Source organism: Pieris rapae, chromosome 13 (assembly GCF_905147795.1).
Source record: "Pieris rapae chromosome 13, ilPieRapa1.1, whole genome shotgun sequence".
NCBI classification, from domain to species: domain Eukaryota; kingdom Metazoa; phylum Arthropoda; class Insecta; order Lepidoptera; family Pieridae; genus Pieris; species Pieris rapae.
The window spans coordinates 2,766,270-2,784,770 of record NC_059521.1 but is presented as its reverse complement, the minus strand read 5'-3'; the positions used below and the strand labels follow the sequence as shown (position 1 = coordinate 2,784,770).

At 35.8% G+C, this 18,501-nt stretch overlaps 1 protein-coding gene across 4 annotated transcripts in view; it reads right to left on the bottom strand.

The window, feature by feature from the left end:
- Window positions 1-225: 225 nt before the first annotated feature.
- Window positions 226-18,501, bottom strand: part of LOC111003753 (potassium voltage-gated channel protein Shab) — a 37,564-nt gene continuing 19,288 nt past the window's right edge. Inside the window, exons 2-15 of one of the 4 annotated variants that reach the window (XM_022274426.2) lie at window positions 17,716-17,908; window positions 9,233-9,338; window positions 8,601-8,731; window positions 7,986-8,213; window positions 7,476-7,782; window positions 4,847-5,693; window positions 4,009-4,130; window positions 3,715-3,807; window positions 3,333-3,410; window positions 1,944-2,094; window positions 1,365-1,714; window positions 1,003-1,075; window positions 751-887; window positions 226-679 (exon numbers count right to left, since the gene is read on the bottom strand). In XM_022274426.2, coding sequence (XP_022130118.1) covers window positions 584-679; window positions 751-887; window positions 1,003-1,075; window positions 1,365-1,714; window positions 1,944-2,094; window positions 3,333-3,410; window positions 3,715-3,807; window positions 4,009-4,130; window positions 4,847-5,693; window positions 7,476-7,782; window positions 7,986-8,213; window positions 8,601-8,731; window positions 9,233-9,274 — 2,655 coding nt within the window. In that variant the 5' untranslated portion in view covers window positions 9,275-9,338; window positions 17,716-17,908 and the 3' untranslated portion in view covers window positions 226-583. Of the gene's footprint in view, window positions 680-750; window positions 888-1,002; window positions 1,076-1,282; window positions 1,715-1,943; window positions 2,095-3,332; window positions 3,411-3,714; window positions 3,808-4,008; window positions 4,131-4,846; window positions 5,694-7,475; window positions 7,783-7,985; window positions 8,214-8,600; window positions 8,732-9,232; window positions 9,339-17,715; window positions 17,909-18,501 lie in introns of those variants that run through there. The other 3 variants (XM_022274428.2, XM_022274429.2, XM_022274430.2) reach the window with 3 other exon arrangements.

Below are 18,501 nucleotides of genomic sequence, written 5' to 3'. Positions count from 1 at the left end.
TATTAAAAAGTTACGAGTGGGATTGGGAAGATGGATAAATAACATTGGCTTAAACATAATCTCAAATTTAGAATATGAGTCCCGTAAGTCCATTACGGTTTTGCTTGTTAGCTGACAATAATACGAAATGTGTCAGTCTATGACACATTGTCTATGTCACACAGTCTATTATTTCATGCTAATAAGGTAAAGGCGGCAGAGGTGTTCGTAATTCAAAAAAAAATGTAACAATTTCAGAAATTCTTTAATAATTGCTTTTCATTCAACTATGCTGTACAAACTATACGCTTAAATTAGAATTAGCAATTAATAATTGCACGTAAAAAACTTAACAAGTAGGTACTTTCAACTTTTCGATTGGAATGAACAATTTCACCTTAAATACATAATTTACATATTTATAAAACTACGAAATGAAAACTATCAACAAGCAGTCACAATCGCCCAATGATATGTTTTTTTATGTATTTTTATTTTATTTTATTGCATTCTAATTAGATCTATAGCGTACGCCGAAGGGTGCGGCATAAATTTCACTACAAAATGGGGCCGCAGCGTATAGCAGGGCGTGCAGACAATGATACTACGACACAAGGTTGCTTCTCTCCATGCCGGCTTTATGGTTGTGCCCCTTAAAGTCTTTGAGACGTATAGGGGACGACTCACTACCAGAATCACCCTGTAATAATAAATAATTATATTAACTGAATAAAAATCACTCAACCATTTGTCTTCTGAATAAAAACTAACGTTATTTCCAAGCGAGGTTGTCTCCTGCAGGAGCAGCTCGCTGTCTGTTCCCCGGGACTCTTTGTTCTTGAGTATGGACCGAGACCTGTCTCCCTCAAGGGGCCAGCCGCCACTCCCGCGTTTATTGCCATTTTTACCTAAAAAAAAGTAGATAAATATAGCTAACACATCGAAATTACTCAATATTTTATTATTAGTTGTTGAAGCGTATGAATTAAATGTATCTTTATGATAAATCGATCTACAACTTACCAAATAGGATGTGATGATTAATTATCCTCGTCGCAATCCCTCGTGGCGGTTTCTTCTCCTCCTCCGACCACTCCTATAATATTTAATAGTGCCCTCAGTAAGGTATACAAGTAACAAGTAAATTTAAGAAACAAGTGAAAGAAAACAAACTAAGAAAGTAAAGAGTTAAAGATTAATTGGTGCATGCAGGAACGAAGAAGACAATGGTAAGTCCTGGAACGTGCAAACATACGAAGGACGATACGAACATAGATTCGACATGTCAACAAAAATTCTGTACCCCAAAGCCAATACTGTCTCGGTTGGTATGTTTGAACCGCGTTGTCTTCGTCGTGAGAGGGCCAGCGAAGGCGTTGACTGACCTGCTGAAATCTTGCTTTTCTATGTTTGGGCTTGGAATCGTCTGCGGGGGATTCCTCTAGCTGAGCCAGGCTGGCTCGAGAGGAGTACAGCGGCAGTGGCTCTGCCGTTGCTGCACTAGCGACCGCTCCGACCGACAAACTGGCTCTGGAGCCACGCGGCGAGCCCTCGGCCTGCGAATCTTTCGCACATAAGACGCCCCCATCACCCGAAGCACTTCTGCAAACCCCCGCACCCTCGCCGCTCCCCCCGCTACCATCCAGCGGATTCACATACAAGTTTGAGGAGTCGATCTCGCACGTGATGTCGCCCTCTGAAGGAAAAGGGTGCGTAAGGCATGATGCAAATGTATCTGCAACGCAAGACAGACCCATATGGAGCCGAGCACACCCAACTCGCGAGAGTCAAGGGTGCTCTACAAGTAATTGTGCATTAACAGTTAGTGGTAAATACTGAGTGGAAATGCTTTACATGAAACGGTGCAATTTGACGTAACCGACGCAATGGAATTATTTCTGTCTTCATCAAGGAAGGACGGGGCTCTGTTAATTTTACAGGTTTAACAAGGATAGAGTACTTACCGGGACTATCGAGACTGTTAGGGGTAGCTTCAGGTAGCGCGCGCGGTGCCGGGTGTCTCTGCAAACAAGCCAATTCTACGCAAACTGGCTGTCGCAAATCTGATGTAGACATTGGCATAAGCTGTTCAGCATCTATGAACTCTTTATAACCCTGAAAATGTTAGGGTAAAAATGTTACAAAAAGGGACAACCAAACGAAACCAAACCAAAACCGTCAGATAAAGGATAAGAACCTTTGGAACGATAGAAATCTATACAGAATTTCTATATTATTATACTAGCCTCTTAACTTAACAGCGCCGTTTGCCTATCCCCCCGAAAGATATAGAGTGATCATATAGTGTTCTGCCACATAATCGATAAAAAAGATGAAAAAAATAAAAAAGATGATATAAAAATATTTCTTTAAAAATTAAATTGCTTCTGTGAGGTAGCTAAATTCTCATTATTATTGACACTACACTTTTCAATCGCACTTGTTGTTTTTCATTAAACTTTGGAAAACAGCATCAAAATTGTATTGTCTTTTATTTACATAACTTTTACACATTTAAAGAAAAAACACTTTTTTAACGGATTATAGTTATGTATTTGTATTTAAACTTATAATTATTTGTACATAATTTTAAATTTAAACCGACGTTTCGCGTGCTTTACAGCTTCTGCAGCTGTAATACTTTTTGACATTTAACACCTTTGTCTTCAGTCACCGTGACCACGCACGCTGTAAAGCACGCGAAACGTCGGTTTAAATTTAAAATTATCTACATCTTTTAGTCGATACCAACTCCGGGGAAATAAATACAGATAACACAACATCTTCTGCAGCTGTAATACTTTTTGACATTTAACACCTTTGTCTTCAGTCACCGTGACCACGCACGCTGTAAAGCACGCGAAACGTCGGTTTAAATTTAAAATTATGCACAAATAATTATAAGTTTAAATACAAATACATAACTATAATCCGTTAAAAAAGTGTTTTTCTTTAAGCATCAAAATTGTGGTTTGCCGACATATTGACAGTTTGAAGAGTTCTGACTTGAGGTGGTAGGAAATGTAAATAAATAATATAATAATAAAACACCATGGAACCAATTCGTTTGCCTAGCAGTTTAATCAATTGGCTGACAACCTGTCAGACAGCCAGTTAAACGGCGATGCTTAGATATGAAGCTAGGCTATTGATTGAACGGCTTATTAGTCTAGGTAGCTGCGACATATAATGAACTGAGTAATATATTGCGAAGTTCTATGCTTCGCTATTGTCTAGGTTTGCTAAGTTGAGGGATTTATACCGTAAGAATCGCAATGCTTTAATTTCGTTGAAAGAGAAAAACTCTTGACTAATAAGTTAGTAGGCAAGATTAAAGTTAGTTTATTTAGTACCTTAAACGTGCAAAAACAACATTCAAACTCAGAAGGCAGCTGTTCCAAGTCAAGCTGTTTTTCAGCCATCTTCTTCTCCTAGAAAAGAGAAATATTAGTCGTTAATTTCTGCTCACTACATTAATCAAGGCAAGGAACTATCCATGTTAATGAATGCCTAGTTTTCTAAATAATTATGATTAATTGGTTATTTAAATTATGTGATAGTTGATAGACGAGTTCTTTAATGTTAACAATAGACTCGAAAATATAACTTTTAATGTATAAAAATTACATAGAAACTAATATAGTTATAGCTTAAGAAGAGGTTAGTTTAAAAATCTAGAAATACGTAATTCTACTGAGCAGGCATTAGCATTAAATGACTTGGTGAATATCTTACTGGTGTTTGTTCAGGGTTTATGAGTAAGCGTTTTTCCGGTGAGCCCAAGCCTTCTGCCGAGAAGCGACGATCCGTCTTAGGACTACTCTGAAACTACAACTTAATAATTTAAAAGCGATTACAAACGCGATTACCTCTAATCTACGGCGCAGATTACATGATTTCGTACCACATGTAATGAGTAATAATAATACAAAATTAAGGGCTTATATAATTATATCAAAATAATCTCATGTTCGCAAATAAATTAGGCTCGTGAGACTATTAAAGTATGTTCAGTCTATTAGAGATTACCTGAAGAGGATCAGGCTGTGGCATCCTATTGGCGATAGCATGTTCATATTGCTTGTAGCAGCCGGAGGTGGGCGGCGCTTCACCTTCCAGACTTGTGCCGTCCGCCTGGGACAAGTTGTGTCCTGGAGACACATACCATTCATAAGTAGCCAAGTATCCCTTCCGCATTGTCAACTTCCCCTTAAGCTCTCTTAACCTTGGCTATGCATGATACGATAAATTAGCGAAAGTTATTAACGAATGACGTAAATAGCAGCGTGATTACACAACACACATTCCACACAACAGTCTAAAATTCAGCGTCCTCCGGATACACACAACAGACAGTCCACAGAAGATATGGGAGTTAGTTTTATGAAGCGTTAGGCTTACGCTGACAATGTAATCGACCTTAGGTAAAGTGTCTTCGTCGCACATCGCAAACTACACGCGACGCGAACCCGGCCCCGAGCTACTAAACTAATAAGGGGCCGAGTACGACTGCGATAGTAGTAAGTAGCTCATCTCGCGTCGTCTCTTGCCTCAATGAGGACGCATTTGTCACCTGAAGACAAGGAATAAACATACTCTGAATGCACCTCTTCGCATTGGACGAGTTAACATAGCTGTAGCTGCGATGTAACGTGAACTTTTTTTACTTTTGAGTCAAAATGTCTGCGAGTCCGGAGAGCGGTACTATGCGAAGTGCACGCAACGTAGTACGACGCTTACAATCATTTCTACGAACATTAGAAATAAGCACAGACCACAAGAAGCTTGCATGCAAAGGTGACCAATACGAGCAGAAAACACATGACATGGTGAAGCGTCAGCAACGAGCGTAACTCGAACAACTGACCTGTGTCGACGATGACGTCGATGAGGTCCATGCTCTTGGCGAACGCATCTCGTAAGTTTATGTGGTGGAAGGAGACAATGGAACCCTCGCGCTTGGCGCGCTCCAGTGCCTCGCGACGCTTGAGCGCCTTCTCGCGCCTCATCTGGTTCTTGTAAAACTCGGCAAAATTGTTGACGATTATAGGGATGGGTAACGCAATTACCAGCACGCCGCAAATGCAGCATACTGATCCGATAACTTTGCCCAGAGGCGTAGTTGGATAGATGTCCCCGTACCCCACTGTGGTCATGGTAATGCCGGCCCACCAAAATGTTTCAGGTATTGAAATGAATTTTGTCCCTGGCTCCTCTTTCTCCGCGAAATAAGCCAGTGATGAAAAAATGAGAACTCCCATCGCGAGAAACAACATTAGAAGTCCGAGTTCCTTATAAGAGTTCCTAAGTGTAAAACCTAGTGACTGCAGGCCAGTCGAATGTCGGGCGAGTTTTAGGATACGTAATATTCTCATAATACGGAATATTTGGACAACACGGCGCACGTCTTGAAATTGGTCCGTCGCATTTTTGTTCGTTTCTAGAAGGAACAGTGAAACGAAGTATGGCAATATCGCCAGCAAATCTATCACGTTAAGTCCACCTTTGAAAAATTTCCACTTATCCGGTGACGCACTAAATCGTAGCACATACTCGAGGGTAAACCACGTGATACACACGGCTTCGATCATCGCTAGCTGCGGGTTGTCCATCGGGGTGCCGTTCTCATCCGAGACTTGCATCTGAGGTATTGTGTTGAGAGTGAGCCCTATTGTGGACAGCACGATGAAGAGGATTGAAATGACGGCGATAACCTGCAACGACGCACTTATTCAGCTGCTTGTTCTCCTAGCTTTCATCCTTGTATATACATGACGTCTTTGGGCATGGGAATTGACATGATACTTATGTAAATAATGCCGTTAAAAGTACAACATTAATTACAATAGTATCTTGTAAGAGTTGGGCAATAGTATCTTGTAACAATTGTATAGAACTTGTTAGAATGCGTGTACGTATTTACAAGGTAAGTAGTTAAACGTGTAATTAAATGTAGTATGTTATAACTACGTTTAGTTGATAGTTAGATTACTTTGTAGAAGTCGGTGTAAAAATAACATCTATTTGTGAAGATATGTCACAGTAGTATTGTGTGAATGTGGTGAAAGTAAGATTTTAGTATTATAAGTTTGACGTATAAAACGAAAAAGCTTTGCAATCAATTTAATTAGGAGCTAAATATACCTGAAAAATCTTGTCAATTTACAATTTAAAACTTCTTCGTTTAATACTGTATTAATGTTAGTCGTTAGTACGATAAAGCAAAAGCGTTAGACAGTTGGATGTATCAGGTAAGTATACAAGGATATGTGAAAATGTTGTGGAGTAGAGTAGGGTAGTCTGCAAAACGACACTCGGCCTTAGTGAGAGACGGCGCGGGCGCAGCAAACGCCCGCAGTCGTTAACCAACGACCGAGGGCGACAGTCGTCCCGTGCCGCAGCGCACGCAAGCCTTAGAGTGACGTCAGCAACGCCTGGTCACATTGCGTAAGCCCATCCCTTAGCCAATATTTGCGACAACAATTAAGCTTTGTTTATATAATATAGTTCTCTTTGAGAACTGCCGACGCGGCTGTGAACATTAAAGTTAGCAAGTGACAGTAAAAATGGCACATAATGCCTTAATATATCATACATAATAAATGTTTAATATAATACAATATCGTATAAGCCACCATTATGTAATAAATATGCAAGCATGATTCACGGAGACTCGGCTCGTCAAGCTTCTTGATCTATATTGCTGCATAAGTACCTTCACCAGGAAATTTGCAAAATTTCTCCTACTAAGGATTTACCTATGTTTTAACTTTTCATCTTCACCTTCGTAAAACAATAAATAAAATTACAGTCATCGTCGTAAATAAACAGGCTGTGCGTTTTTATTCGACTGGTCCTATGAGGGTAGACGGTGTTTGAATACACGCTTAAATGATATATATCTTAGAGTAGGTAAAGGAACAAACCACATACAGATCAGGCTACGTAAGCGTCGGGTCAGATACTCCGATAGTGCAAGACAACATCGCAATTACTCAAAGCGACCGTACCTAGACCAAATTAAGCTGATTTCCAATTAAAATAGTGATTTTCCACTATTAATTAGTTTTAGAGAACTAAGGCGTTGGGTACAGTCGCTTATACACATAATAACAAATATATAACAATGCAATAGATGTTATTCATGCACCATATAAATTCGAGAAAAACACGTGCTATAGAGATCAAAATTGCCAGGTATAAACAAATTCTGAATTATAAAATATCGTAATTGTATAACAAATGGTAATAATAAAAATGCTAATTTTATACGGTTGATGAACCTTGATACGTAATAATAAATATTTGATAACTTAATTATTTGCATATATTACAAGTAACTAAATAATTTGTGTTATAAAAATAAACAATTCTGAATGCATATTTTAAAACATTTGTCAAAGCATTTTACATTTATAAAGGTTGAGGTATTACCACATTATTCCTGGCAGCTTAATGAGAAGGTCAGTAAATAAAATATTTATTCAATACATTACCCTGGCCGCAATACTCGTCGTGGGTTTTTCCAACAAGTCCCACAACCATTTCTGGTATTGGGCGCAAGTGCCTTGCCCAAATTCTTCCTCTTCCCTTTGGCGCAAACTTTCCGCTTCCTTGCGCATTTCTTCGTGAACATGTTCCTTTCTCTGATGGTATTTGTGCTGACAGCACGATTCTAAATACAGTTCGTCCACTCCCCAATATTCAAGGTCATCGCTAAATGCCAATACGCACATTTCATCCACTAAATGCAACTTGCCAGTCCGATAGAAATTTAATATCGAACTGAAACTCTTCGGATGCCTGAAATAATATAAAAAAATCATTTGAGAAAACTCTCTTTAAATTCAAGCTAGCAAGAGTCTCGTTTTCCGTATGGAAAAAATATTGTCGACCACCATAATTTTTAAAATATGAATTCGATTGGATCAGGTTTTCTTTCCCATTAAAACATCCTGAATGCATTCGAAAATAAAATACTACTTCAAGCTAGCCTACAAGCCTACCTATCAAAAAAATATTCATTGTCTTGCAAAGAGTAGTCATCGCAGAGTTCAGTGATCGCTTCATGTGTGTTGCAGTCCCGAAGTCTGCCAAGACGTGTGTGCGGCAGCCTTTCTAAAGTCCGCCAAAGGACTTCGTGTCTGACACCACCGACGTTTATTATCACTCGTTTGCTCAGGGCCTTCGCCCGGAGCATCATGAACGGCTCAGGTGGTAGCGACGACATCGACCTGCAAGAAATACGATACAGATAATCAAAATCTATTCTGCCAGCATTAAATGTAGGTATACTGCCACAGGAAAGTTTTTAAATTTGTTTTCATTTCATATTTATCCATTTTTTTTATAATTAATATTATTACATACTTTGTAATTAAGGATATTGTAAATACTATATATGTGTTAGATATATATATATATATATATATATATAAATATAGGTTATCGATACTTTTTATTAAATAGTTCATATTATGCCATCTCTAAATTTTCGCATCCTTAAGCGTTTAATAGCTTTATTTAGTTTGTGACTTCATATCACCTTTGCAAATATGGGACAAAACGTACTTGAAGATTTATTTATAGGGCTGTGATTAGTTTTAACGATTTTACTGTACCTGGAATGCGCCCGTTGCAGCGCTGCTGCGGCGGCCGCGGCGGTCTGGCCAGGCGGCGCCGGCGCGAGGCTGAGCGAGGCATCGTGCGGCGCCGCGAAGCCCATGGGCGCGCGCGGGGGCGAGTCGCCCACCTGTGTACGAATATATTGTATGATATTTATTTGAAAATATACCCTTTATCGTAATGTTTTGTAGATTATTATTAAATAAAGTATACTGTCGCTTTCACCATGTCTTCGGCAGTGTGAATAAATAATGCTCAAGCAAGCTGTGTCACAATCGCGACGCTAGCGGTGCTAGCGAGGAGACTGCCATACTTTTAGACGGTCTTTGTAATGAATTGCATATACATAAACTATGCAGTGTGATACTGTTACGATGAAATTAACTGTTACTTTAATTACACTATGCTTACTATAAATATCTTTTTCTATACAATAAGAAATAAATTATTTTTCAATATGCTTTTTTTATATAGCCACAGTATACTATCGGGGCGTAACTCCGACGATTTAGATTTAAGAAAGCCTGAGAGAGCAAAATGTACAGCCTTGGCTCATATATATATAACTGTCTTGCGTTTATAATTGAAATTATTTTTAGAGCCTATATACTAAAAATAGTGGGCCCACCTGCCACTGCGCGGCGCCGCGGCCCGCCCCCTCCCCGACCATTTCGCTAGCTCATCGCGCCACACGTCTTCGCATTCTGCCCGCGCTTGCCATTTATGCCACTACCCTGGAATACAAACAATAATTATAAAATATACTTATGAATCAATACTTGTTTACACATTATGTATTGCCAAGTACTGCGCATAAGCTCTTGGTTAGCTCAGAGCTAAAAAGTTCGCTGACGAAAATAGTCAACATAGAAAAAATGACTTACTTATAATATATTTCACATTTATCTACACCACATACTTCTATTCATCTCGGCTTGATTTGAAGCCTGCTATATAAAAAACTTACCTAACCAAACCGAAAACACAGTTTTTAATCGCAATAACGAACTGGCATATAACGAACACCATATATAATAAAATAGCCTTAATATATAGCCTTGGCTGGTTTAAGCTATCGCGGAATATGTTTATCCGTTTTAAGAATGAGCACACTCTCTACGTGAGGATACTCTGACTGACACACCCATTACACAACAGCCAAATTAGTTTAAATTAATTTATTTAAATGTTTTTAATATTTTTTTTTATTTTGTAAATGTTTGAACATAAAGTATTCCATATTTTGCTATATCTTTGGTATCATTGTTTTTTGTAATATATTATTTATCTTGGCAGTATAATAATAATTTATTTATTTCAGTATATGAAATCATAAACAAATAAAGAACAATTATATTTCAAAAAAACAATTTTTACTACACTACACACTACACTCTAAAAATCATTAATCATAAAACCACAAAAAACTCCTAGCTAAAGCTAGTCTAGCTAATGATTTATTCATAAACAATTTTATCTACGAACAACAAATAGAAGGGTGTCGAAAGTAGCTCTGTATTGAGAGCAGGCGTGGGCGGGAATCGATTGGCGTAGGGCGGGCGGATCGAGGCTTGCATTGAAATTAATCCGATAACAACCACATCCGATGCACATGATAGCCATCATAGTTGTTCTTGTGTGTATTATGTATTCCCTTATGAAATTCTATTTTTATTTAAAGTAAAATCTTTAATTCTCAATACCGTCTTCATACACATTTTGTACCTTTCTAATAAAATAACAATCATTTCTTCATATATTTAACACAATAACACATCTACGAATGTCAAAAAAGAAATATTTATAAAGTACTTCTAATTTACTTTTACATTTTACATTTAGAGCCAGTTCTCAAATAAAGGGGGTAGAAGGGAGAGAAGAACTATTATCTCTCTGCCAGTCTTTTTAATCGGCAAGTTTTTTGTTTTATTCAATATTTGTAAGGAGCTGCAACCAATAAACCATATTCCACGTGACATCTTAAATAGTAATAATAAAATATAATAAGCTGTAAAAAGTCAAGTGACGTGTAGCAGTGGGGTATACTGGACTAAACTGGTTTTCAGGCTATATAAGCACGGCGCGCTGTATGGTCGGGTGGACTTCTTCGACGCTCGCATTAGATGTAGGACGTTACTATTGTTGTTGAATTTGTGGTTATTCGTTGTGTAATCTAATTTGGTTATTTTTAGTAATTTTATTCGTTAATTTCTTACTATATATTAAAAACAAAGATTTGCCTTGAAATAGGAGCACGCTTACATTCTCGTGGGAACAACACACAAATACATAGTCAATAATTAAATCCAGCGTTTTATTCATTTATTTAAAGAAAAATCCATTCACCCTGGTTCATTATAATAATATTATAATTTTACAGTGGTAGATAATTCACCGATGTAAAAGGTTTTACCCCGGGAAACCTTTACAGTTTTATCAGCGACGTGGGTTAGTGAACGAATACTCTAACGAAAAGTGAAACGATAGGACATTTCACCACTATTCGAGGGTTATGTACATACGAAAAGGTTAGTCTGTTAATTAGGTACGTAGTTTCAATGCGATTAACGCGTAAGCCTACAAACTAACAAAATCCTTTAATAACAACAGATTAGCTTGCACCATACTTGTTAGGCAGTTAATATGAAACGAATTAAACAAAATATTACCCTTTTAATGATTATTGTTATAAGAACGAATAAATGGTAGTATTTTTTAATTCTGGTTACCAGAAAAATTCTATTTTTAGGTTGAATTCAAAATAAATCGTACACACAACAGCCTAAAAATATAATCAGATAACTTGTTTTAGGTAACATAAAAGATTTCGTTACACACTTATAGACACACATGCATGAAGCATGTGTGTCTATAAGTGTGTATGTATAAATTAAACCTATATTCATATAACAAGAGTAAATATTGCTTTATTTGTATGTATTATTAGGTTATTTTGTGTATTAAGAACTACATTAAAAAACCGGCTGTATATTTATCTTATGATATGAACATAAAACATAAGAAACGTAGGAAAAAGTAGGTCACTTTTTCTATATGTTTGTATTACTTAACTACTTATTTCCCCGGCGCCACTCGGTCTACACGCCGCCCTCTTTAATCAATACTATATTTGTAAATGTCCTACGTAATCGTTCACTGTCATTTGTCAAACACTGATACAGTAAAACCATAAATTAGTCTTGAGTAATATTAATCATTTAGTTAAAACGAAGCAGGTTTAACTCAAGTAGTTGGATATTCAAGATATTCATTAACATTTGTACTCAGAGGCAAGTGAGAGTTAACGTTAAAAAAGTTTACATCTAACTGGACAATGATCAAAGATCTAATCACTGTTCTGTATATAAATAAGTATTCGGGGTTTGAAGTTAAGTCGCTAAATTGAACAATTCTTTAGACATACTTATATAAATCTAATATAAAAGATAATTTTTATTCATACTTATAGTTGTACATATTTCTTAATACACATTACTTTTCATTACAAAATGTGTACTAAATGTACGTATATGTATATAATATTCCTACTCAATAGAAAAGATGTCAATAGATATGGAAGTAAATAGGCTTGCTACGAGGGCAGCTCGTAGCCTGTATTGATCTCGAGCTACGCGGCAGGCGTGTAGGCGCCGCTCGTAGCACGTAGCTACGACTACTTATACCATTGACTTGCCTACTATATTTACGAAAACATCTTCGCAAATATGGGGATCTTAATATTGATGTAGAAATATTCCTTTGTGAGTTAACTAAAGAATCAGTTACCGCAATGCTACTTATTTTACGTATATTTGGATTTTTCATACAGTCTCATAATTTCAAAGCTTTAGTCCATAGCTATAAACTTTACCACAATACGTTTGTTTCATTTACAACAGCTAGAATCAGGTATAATAATATATACATAACAATAATGTAATGTATTACTTGAAGATCAAAGCAGGAAGTGTGGTAGAAAATGTTTAAAGTGTAAATACATTTAAGAACACACATCTTTTATTCATTACTAATGAATAAAAATAAGCAAAAGAATTAGAATTAAAATGGATTCATAAATAAAAATAGTGTTTCGATTTTAATTTTTAGGATTGAATCTTATTTATAAAGCTAAAAATTTTGTATTATTATATAATGTCTTAGTAATTAAATCAAAAAACATCGTGGTTTATTTTGAATTATAAACTTTCTCATTTGTAAGCTTTATTCACTTTACTAAATACAGTATAACTCTTACACGTGGATATACTACGTAAAACGATATCATATACTAATAGCAATTATTTTAACACATTCATCTACTTAGATCTTAAAACGTATATATATAGTAATAACACAATATAAGGTCAAGACTTTGCTTGTACCAAAAACTAATAGAAAGTAAAATCATAGTATTAGAATAAGGAAAATGTCTGAGATTAACGTCGCTGAGAAAGTGCAAAAGCGATTCGCTTTTCGCAGACAGAGTGCCGACTCCTCCGTGATTAAAGGGGCAATGTTACCCATATTATTAACTACATTTCACCCCGACTCACTGACCTTGTCTTTAACTAGAGTGAACATCTTATTGAATTAACAGATATTTCCGAGAAAAATGAAACTTCTCTAGGCAACTTCATAAGGAAACGTCACGAAGATGTGCAGCGTTTTTGTCGAAAAAAGGGAGAGAGCAATTGAGAGAGAGTGAGAAAGGGAGATCGAGAAAAAATACACGCTATTGGTTGATGTATTTGTTCGATAGTTACTTATTATAACTTTAGATAGTTAGAGAGAATAGCAATTCTGTCGTATGACGTCGTGTGCAGTAAACGCAGATTTATTATTTATTGATATTATTACGTATACACTGTGAATATAAATATACAAATATGTGCGTGGAGTGATCATTTATTGGGGCCATCATTTAAAAAGTACATATTACAGACCAAACAATTTCTCTGTTATAATATTATTATTTAAATCTCTAAAAAACTCTAACAATTCTTATCTACAAAGTATTCTTCTAGATCCATAAGGAATATTTTATATTGAATCTCATTCGTCGAAACGAGTTTTTTATTGAGATATTAACCCCAATTTAGGAACGCGTATACTATAAATGTCTAGACAATATCATTTCTTGTATAAATATTGTTTTGCGTAGTGCAATTGCTCCCCGGCTGAGCTAAGCTCGACAAACAGCCCGTGCTGACCTGTTAGACCCTTAAGGCCAACAGCGAGATTCCATTAAAAAAAAGCAATTGCCTAGTTAATTTAAATATTTATGGGCCTTGGCAAAAGTGGAAATGTACTAAAGAAAACTTCGTTAAAGTAACAAACACATAAATCACCTCATTAGGTCTCTGGCAAAACGCCACATAATAATGATTTGCCATAAGTATTGTGCTCTTATCGGAATAATTTTGATGAAAGCCATAAGTCGGTCACGCTATAGGGTTTATGAAATTGTGCGTAAATTATTATGTACTTATGAAATGTGAATATCGTAAAACTGTAACCCGCGTTTTCCGCATAATGTTTATATTGAGTCTGGCAATGATTTCATAACTGTGTGCGTAAACAAATGCAGTCCCCATTACGGATGTTAATCTGTGATTATTCAAGGTTACAACTGCGAGCTTTCGCATTCCTTAGGGCTATTTGACCCTCCAGATTGAACCCCATCTGCAGTCAAAGCTTGCTTAACACCAAAAAACTGTTTTTCTCATTTCAAAAATCTATTCGCTTTCCTTATAAGCCTTGCGATAATAATAGGTCAGAAAGTAATCTTGCATTTCTTTTTTTCATTCTAAAGAACGCGTTGGTTATATAGCTTCTTCTGTTATCTAATTTTCGGCAAGCTTTAACGCCTTTAAAGCCTCTAAGGGACTTGGTCGTTCATAGACAATATGGTCGGCTTTCGTCTCCTGCTATTCAATCAACATACAAGTACGCAGGCAATACATTTAAATAACACTTCTATCACGAGAAATGAACCCAAAATATATTTCATTTTTTAGTTGCCTCGATTCCGCGAGATTTAGCAATCGAAACCGATAATCCGTATCCATTAAAGAGATGTACTCCATTGCAATACCTATCTACGATTGCGTTGATACAACAAGCAATGTCAAATAAATTAAAATTTTAAATTACGATTTACTTTCCGCCGGATGCAGATTTGACAATGCGATGCACCAGCAATTACTTAGGTCCCTTGCAGGTTTTCAAGGCTCGCTGACCTTTGACATTAATCGTAATGTTCCATGCAGCCTGTACGCTCTCTTCAGGCCTCGGTAATTGAATCGCACGTGTAAATGCCATACATAGGCTGTGATCAATAAATCCCAGTGCTTGAATTGAATTTTATATCGAATATTGGCTTAGTTTAGTAAAATTTCCAATTGAGTGTAAATTTCAAAGAACGTACGTCTTATTATATAGTAGTATGGCAAAACGCCATGTTTTTGTGCCAAAAAATTAAAGTTTATAATTAACAAAAAAAACATACAGGATGATTGTAGAGGGGTGAAAATTTAGGGTTGCATGTATTTTTGTATGGTGTATCGTAAAAAAATAAAAACGAAAAATTTTGTCTAAAATATAAATAGATGTTGTTTGATTCTCAGACCTACCCAATACGCGCACAAAATTTCATGAGAATCGGTCGAGCCGTTTCGGAGGAGTTCGGTTACTAACCCCGTGACACAAGAATTTTATATATTAGATAGAATATATGTACAAAAATTCGCTTACTGAGAAAAACTTCATATGAGAAATAAAGTTATTCTAACCTTAATATATAACTGTAAATGAAGTTAGATACACCAGATAGTCGGAACGGAACTCAGGAACCAGACTCCAGAAGATAAACCACTCCTTATATGGAAATTGTATTCGTTTTTACAACAAACTCCCACGCGAAATGAGAGTATTCACCAGTGGCGAAGAGTCCATACAAGCCGATTCCCACCGGGTTACCTTTCAAAAATCAGTTCCATATTCATACAAAAGTATTTACATTCTATTTCATTAACAAAGTATTATTAATTAAATGCCTGCGCGATTTACAATAGCAATAGTAATTCTTAGCAATACCCTAAGTATCACATTTCATTTTATAGTCGTAAATTAATCAGCGCGTCAATTTTTCGTACCTAAATTACATTAAAGGTAACTCGACGAATTACAGCTTATCTCGGCCAACGTTTTACTATGAGGCGAAAAGAGACAGAGCGTGTCAAACCATCTCTTTCTAATGCTCGCTAACTGTACGTAAAATTTAAAGAAAGATAAGGCTGATCGCGACCGGCTTGCAGTTCTCTCCTCTCCTCTATTAGAAAGAGACAAAGAAATTATTGTTATTGAACCACGGCACGGGAGAAAGAAAACACGACAAAATTAAAAAGAGTTAGCGTTATAATGAAATCCTTCGCAAGTCATATTCTTTTTATTTTGGCATATTTTCGCGTTCCATTTCGTTTGGTTGAAAATAGATTATTTTTAGTATGTGACATGTGTTCCTATACCACTGGTGCGTGATAATTTCGTTTGTTATATTTTAATATTTGTGTTATTTAAACTGTGACTGATTCTGTAAGGTAATTTAATCGCAGATTTGGTTAAATACTGTGGATTTTGTTTGTTATTATGGCTTTAATTCATATAGAGTGCTGTTCAACAGACTACCTGCTTACAAAAGAAACTTCATTTTCAAAACTAAGTTATGCATACAAGAAGCATGTTATTCAGTTAGGTCGAGCAATCCCACACATGATTATTGATTGCAAAAGGCGAGATGGATTTTTTAAACATTTTCACGCGTCGTTATATGATAAATATACATGGATGACAGGCAGTTGCAAACTGAACAAAATGTTCTGTCATCCGTGTTTGTTATTTTCTGATTCGAAATCTGTTTGGAGCAGTACGGGTTTTACGGATATTAATAATTTGTCCGACCGGCTTCCCTTTGCCAAAATTTCACCCTTCGCCACTGGTATTCACATATGAATGTATTCGTTAAACGAATTAAGAAAGAATTAATTAAATTTTCTTATAAATTAAGAAAGCTTTTTATAAATTTAACGAATATTTAAATGATAGTAATCGATTATAAATTAGCGATTAAAAAGTATAGCGGAGAGTTTCTTGCCAGTTCTTCTTGCCTCTACGCCCTCGACTTGTGAACTGGTAGTAAATGTAAATTTAGAATTAATTTAACTTCTTTTCTGACGTTCATAAGTGTACTTGTATACCTTTATGAATAAAGTTAATTTGTGTTTGAAACAACAAGAAACGATTTTTATAATAGGCAAGTTAAGCTTTCGGCTTGACACCCGCCGGATATTCTTTGAGCCAAAGCCATGCTGATTTTCTCACAATGAAGGTGAAGGAAAACTTCATCTTAAGCGAGTGTTAGAGACTTAAAGTCCATGGGTATGCAGAAATTGCAAATATTTTATGAAAAAGATTTAAATACTATTTTGAAATATGTTAATTTTTTGTGTTACAAAATTTGTAAAATCTATGTTATTTAGAAATGGTTTTATTCGTCAGCCAGCTTTGTGCAATATCTATACGAGAATTTCAATATTGAAAACTGCGTAAATAACTGCAGGGTTATAACACCAATACCGATCATCAATAATTGGGATTTCGAAGTTCCACTGCAATTTCATTTATTATTTTCAATCCATAGCGCTGATATTTCAAACAAAGAATTATGTGGTATAAAAACTCCTTTTGAAATCCTGCTTGGGCTTATGCCCGCCTCTATAGTCTATAGTAATAATTTATAGTTCCTAAATGTTACCATGAATGAAGCTGTGTTAATATTTAACGTCTACGCCATTAAACGTTTATCGAGAAGTAATTACAATATAGAGTTACACTTCCCACTGTAATAAATCATATCAAACGTTCTATTATTTTTTGAAGTCTAGACCGGAGTTTATAAACCATTATAGAAAGTAATCATATTTCATCAAAATATAATTATGGGTGTAATTTTTGCCTTCACGACGTTTGACGTTCCACGATGTAGAAACGACGATGTAGCCATCGAAGTATTTCGGTACCAGATTTTTAGACTACTTTTACAGAAGAACATACCTAAATATTCAGGAGGGTTCCACTGGCTTGCTGATGTTTTCAGCTGAAATCCAGCAATTGGCAGCAAAGGGCAATGTGCGCTGGAAGTTTTTCGCTTTGGAGGCAGAGGCACTTTTTGGATCACACAGCCAGTGAAAGCCAGTATCGACTCGTGAGCTTTCTGGTAGTTCAACTGCCAATAACTTAACAGCTCCTATAAAAAAAACATTAATTCAACAAATAAACTTTAAATAAATTCTAACATAAACTTTGGTTGATAAATAAAATAATGTACATTCTTATTAAACTTTAATATTAACCCGAAGTTATTAAATTAGAAAACCCATCGTTTCCATTTCGAATTATGTATTTGAAGTATTTGAATAATAAATAAAAGAGAATAACAAAAATTTCTATCTACTAAAATCGATTTGGTCCATTTATAATATAAATATGCCAAGCCATTTAACTTGTCGAGAAAGCATATTGGTGCAGTATCCGTCGCTGTACGTCGAAGCTGTCAAAGATTGTGTAAGAATTTTGGCTAGTCCCCACTGCGGCACTATTTATCAAAAGTCAAATGAAAAGTAAAAATATATATTTCACAATAATTGGTATAAACTAAAAATTCACATATATTGTCATTTAAATTAAAAATAGTGCCACAACCTTTAAGATTTATGTATCTGTCCCATAATTTTTTTTTTACAACTAACGCCCAAACCCAATAACCTAGCCCAATGCATTTTTGACCATCCGAGATAGACATCTTAATATAAATACTGATAAAAGTGTGCAAATAACCAA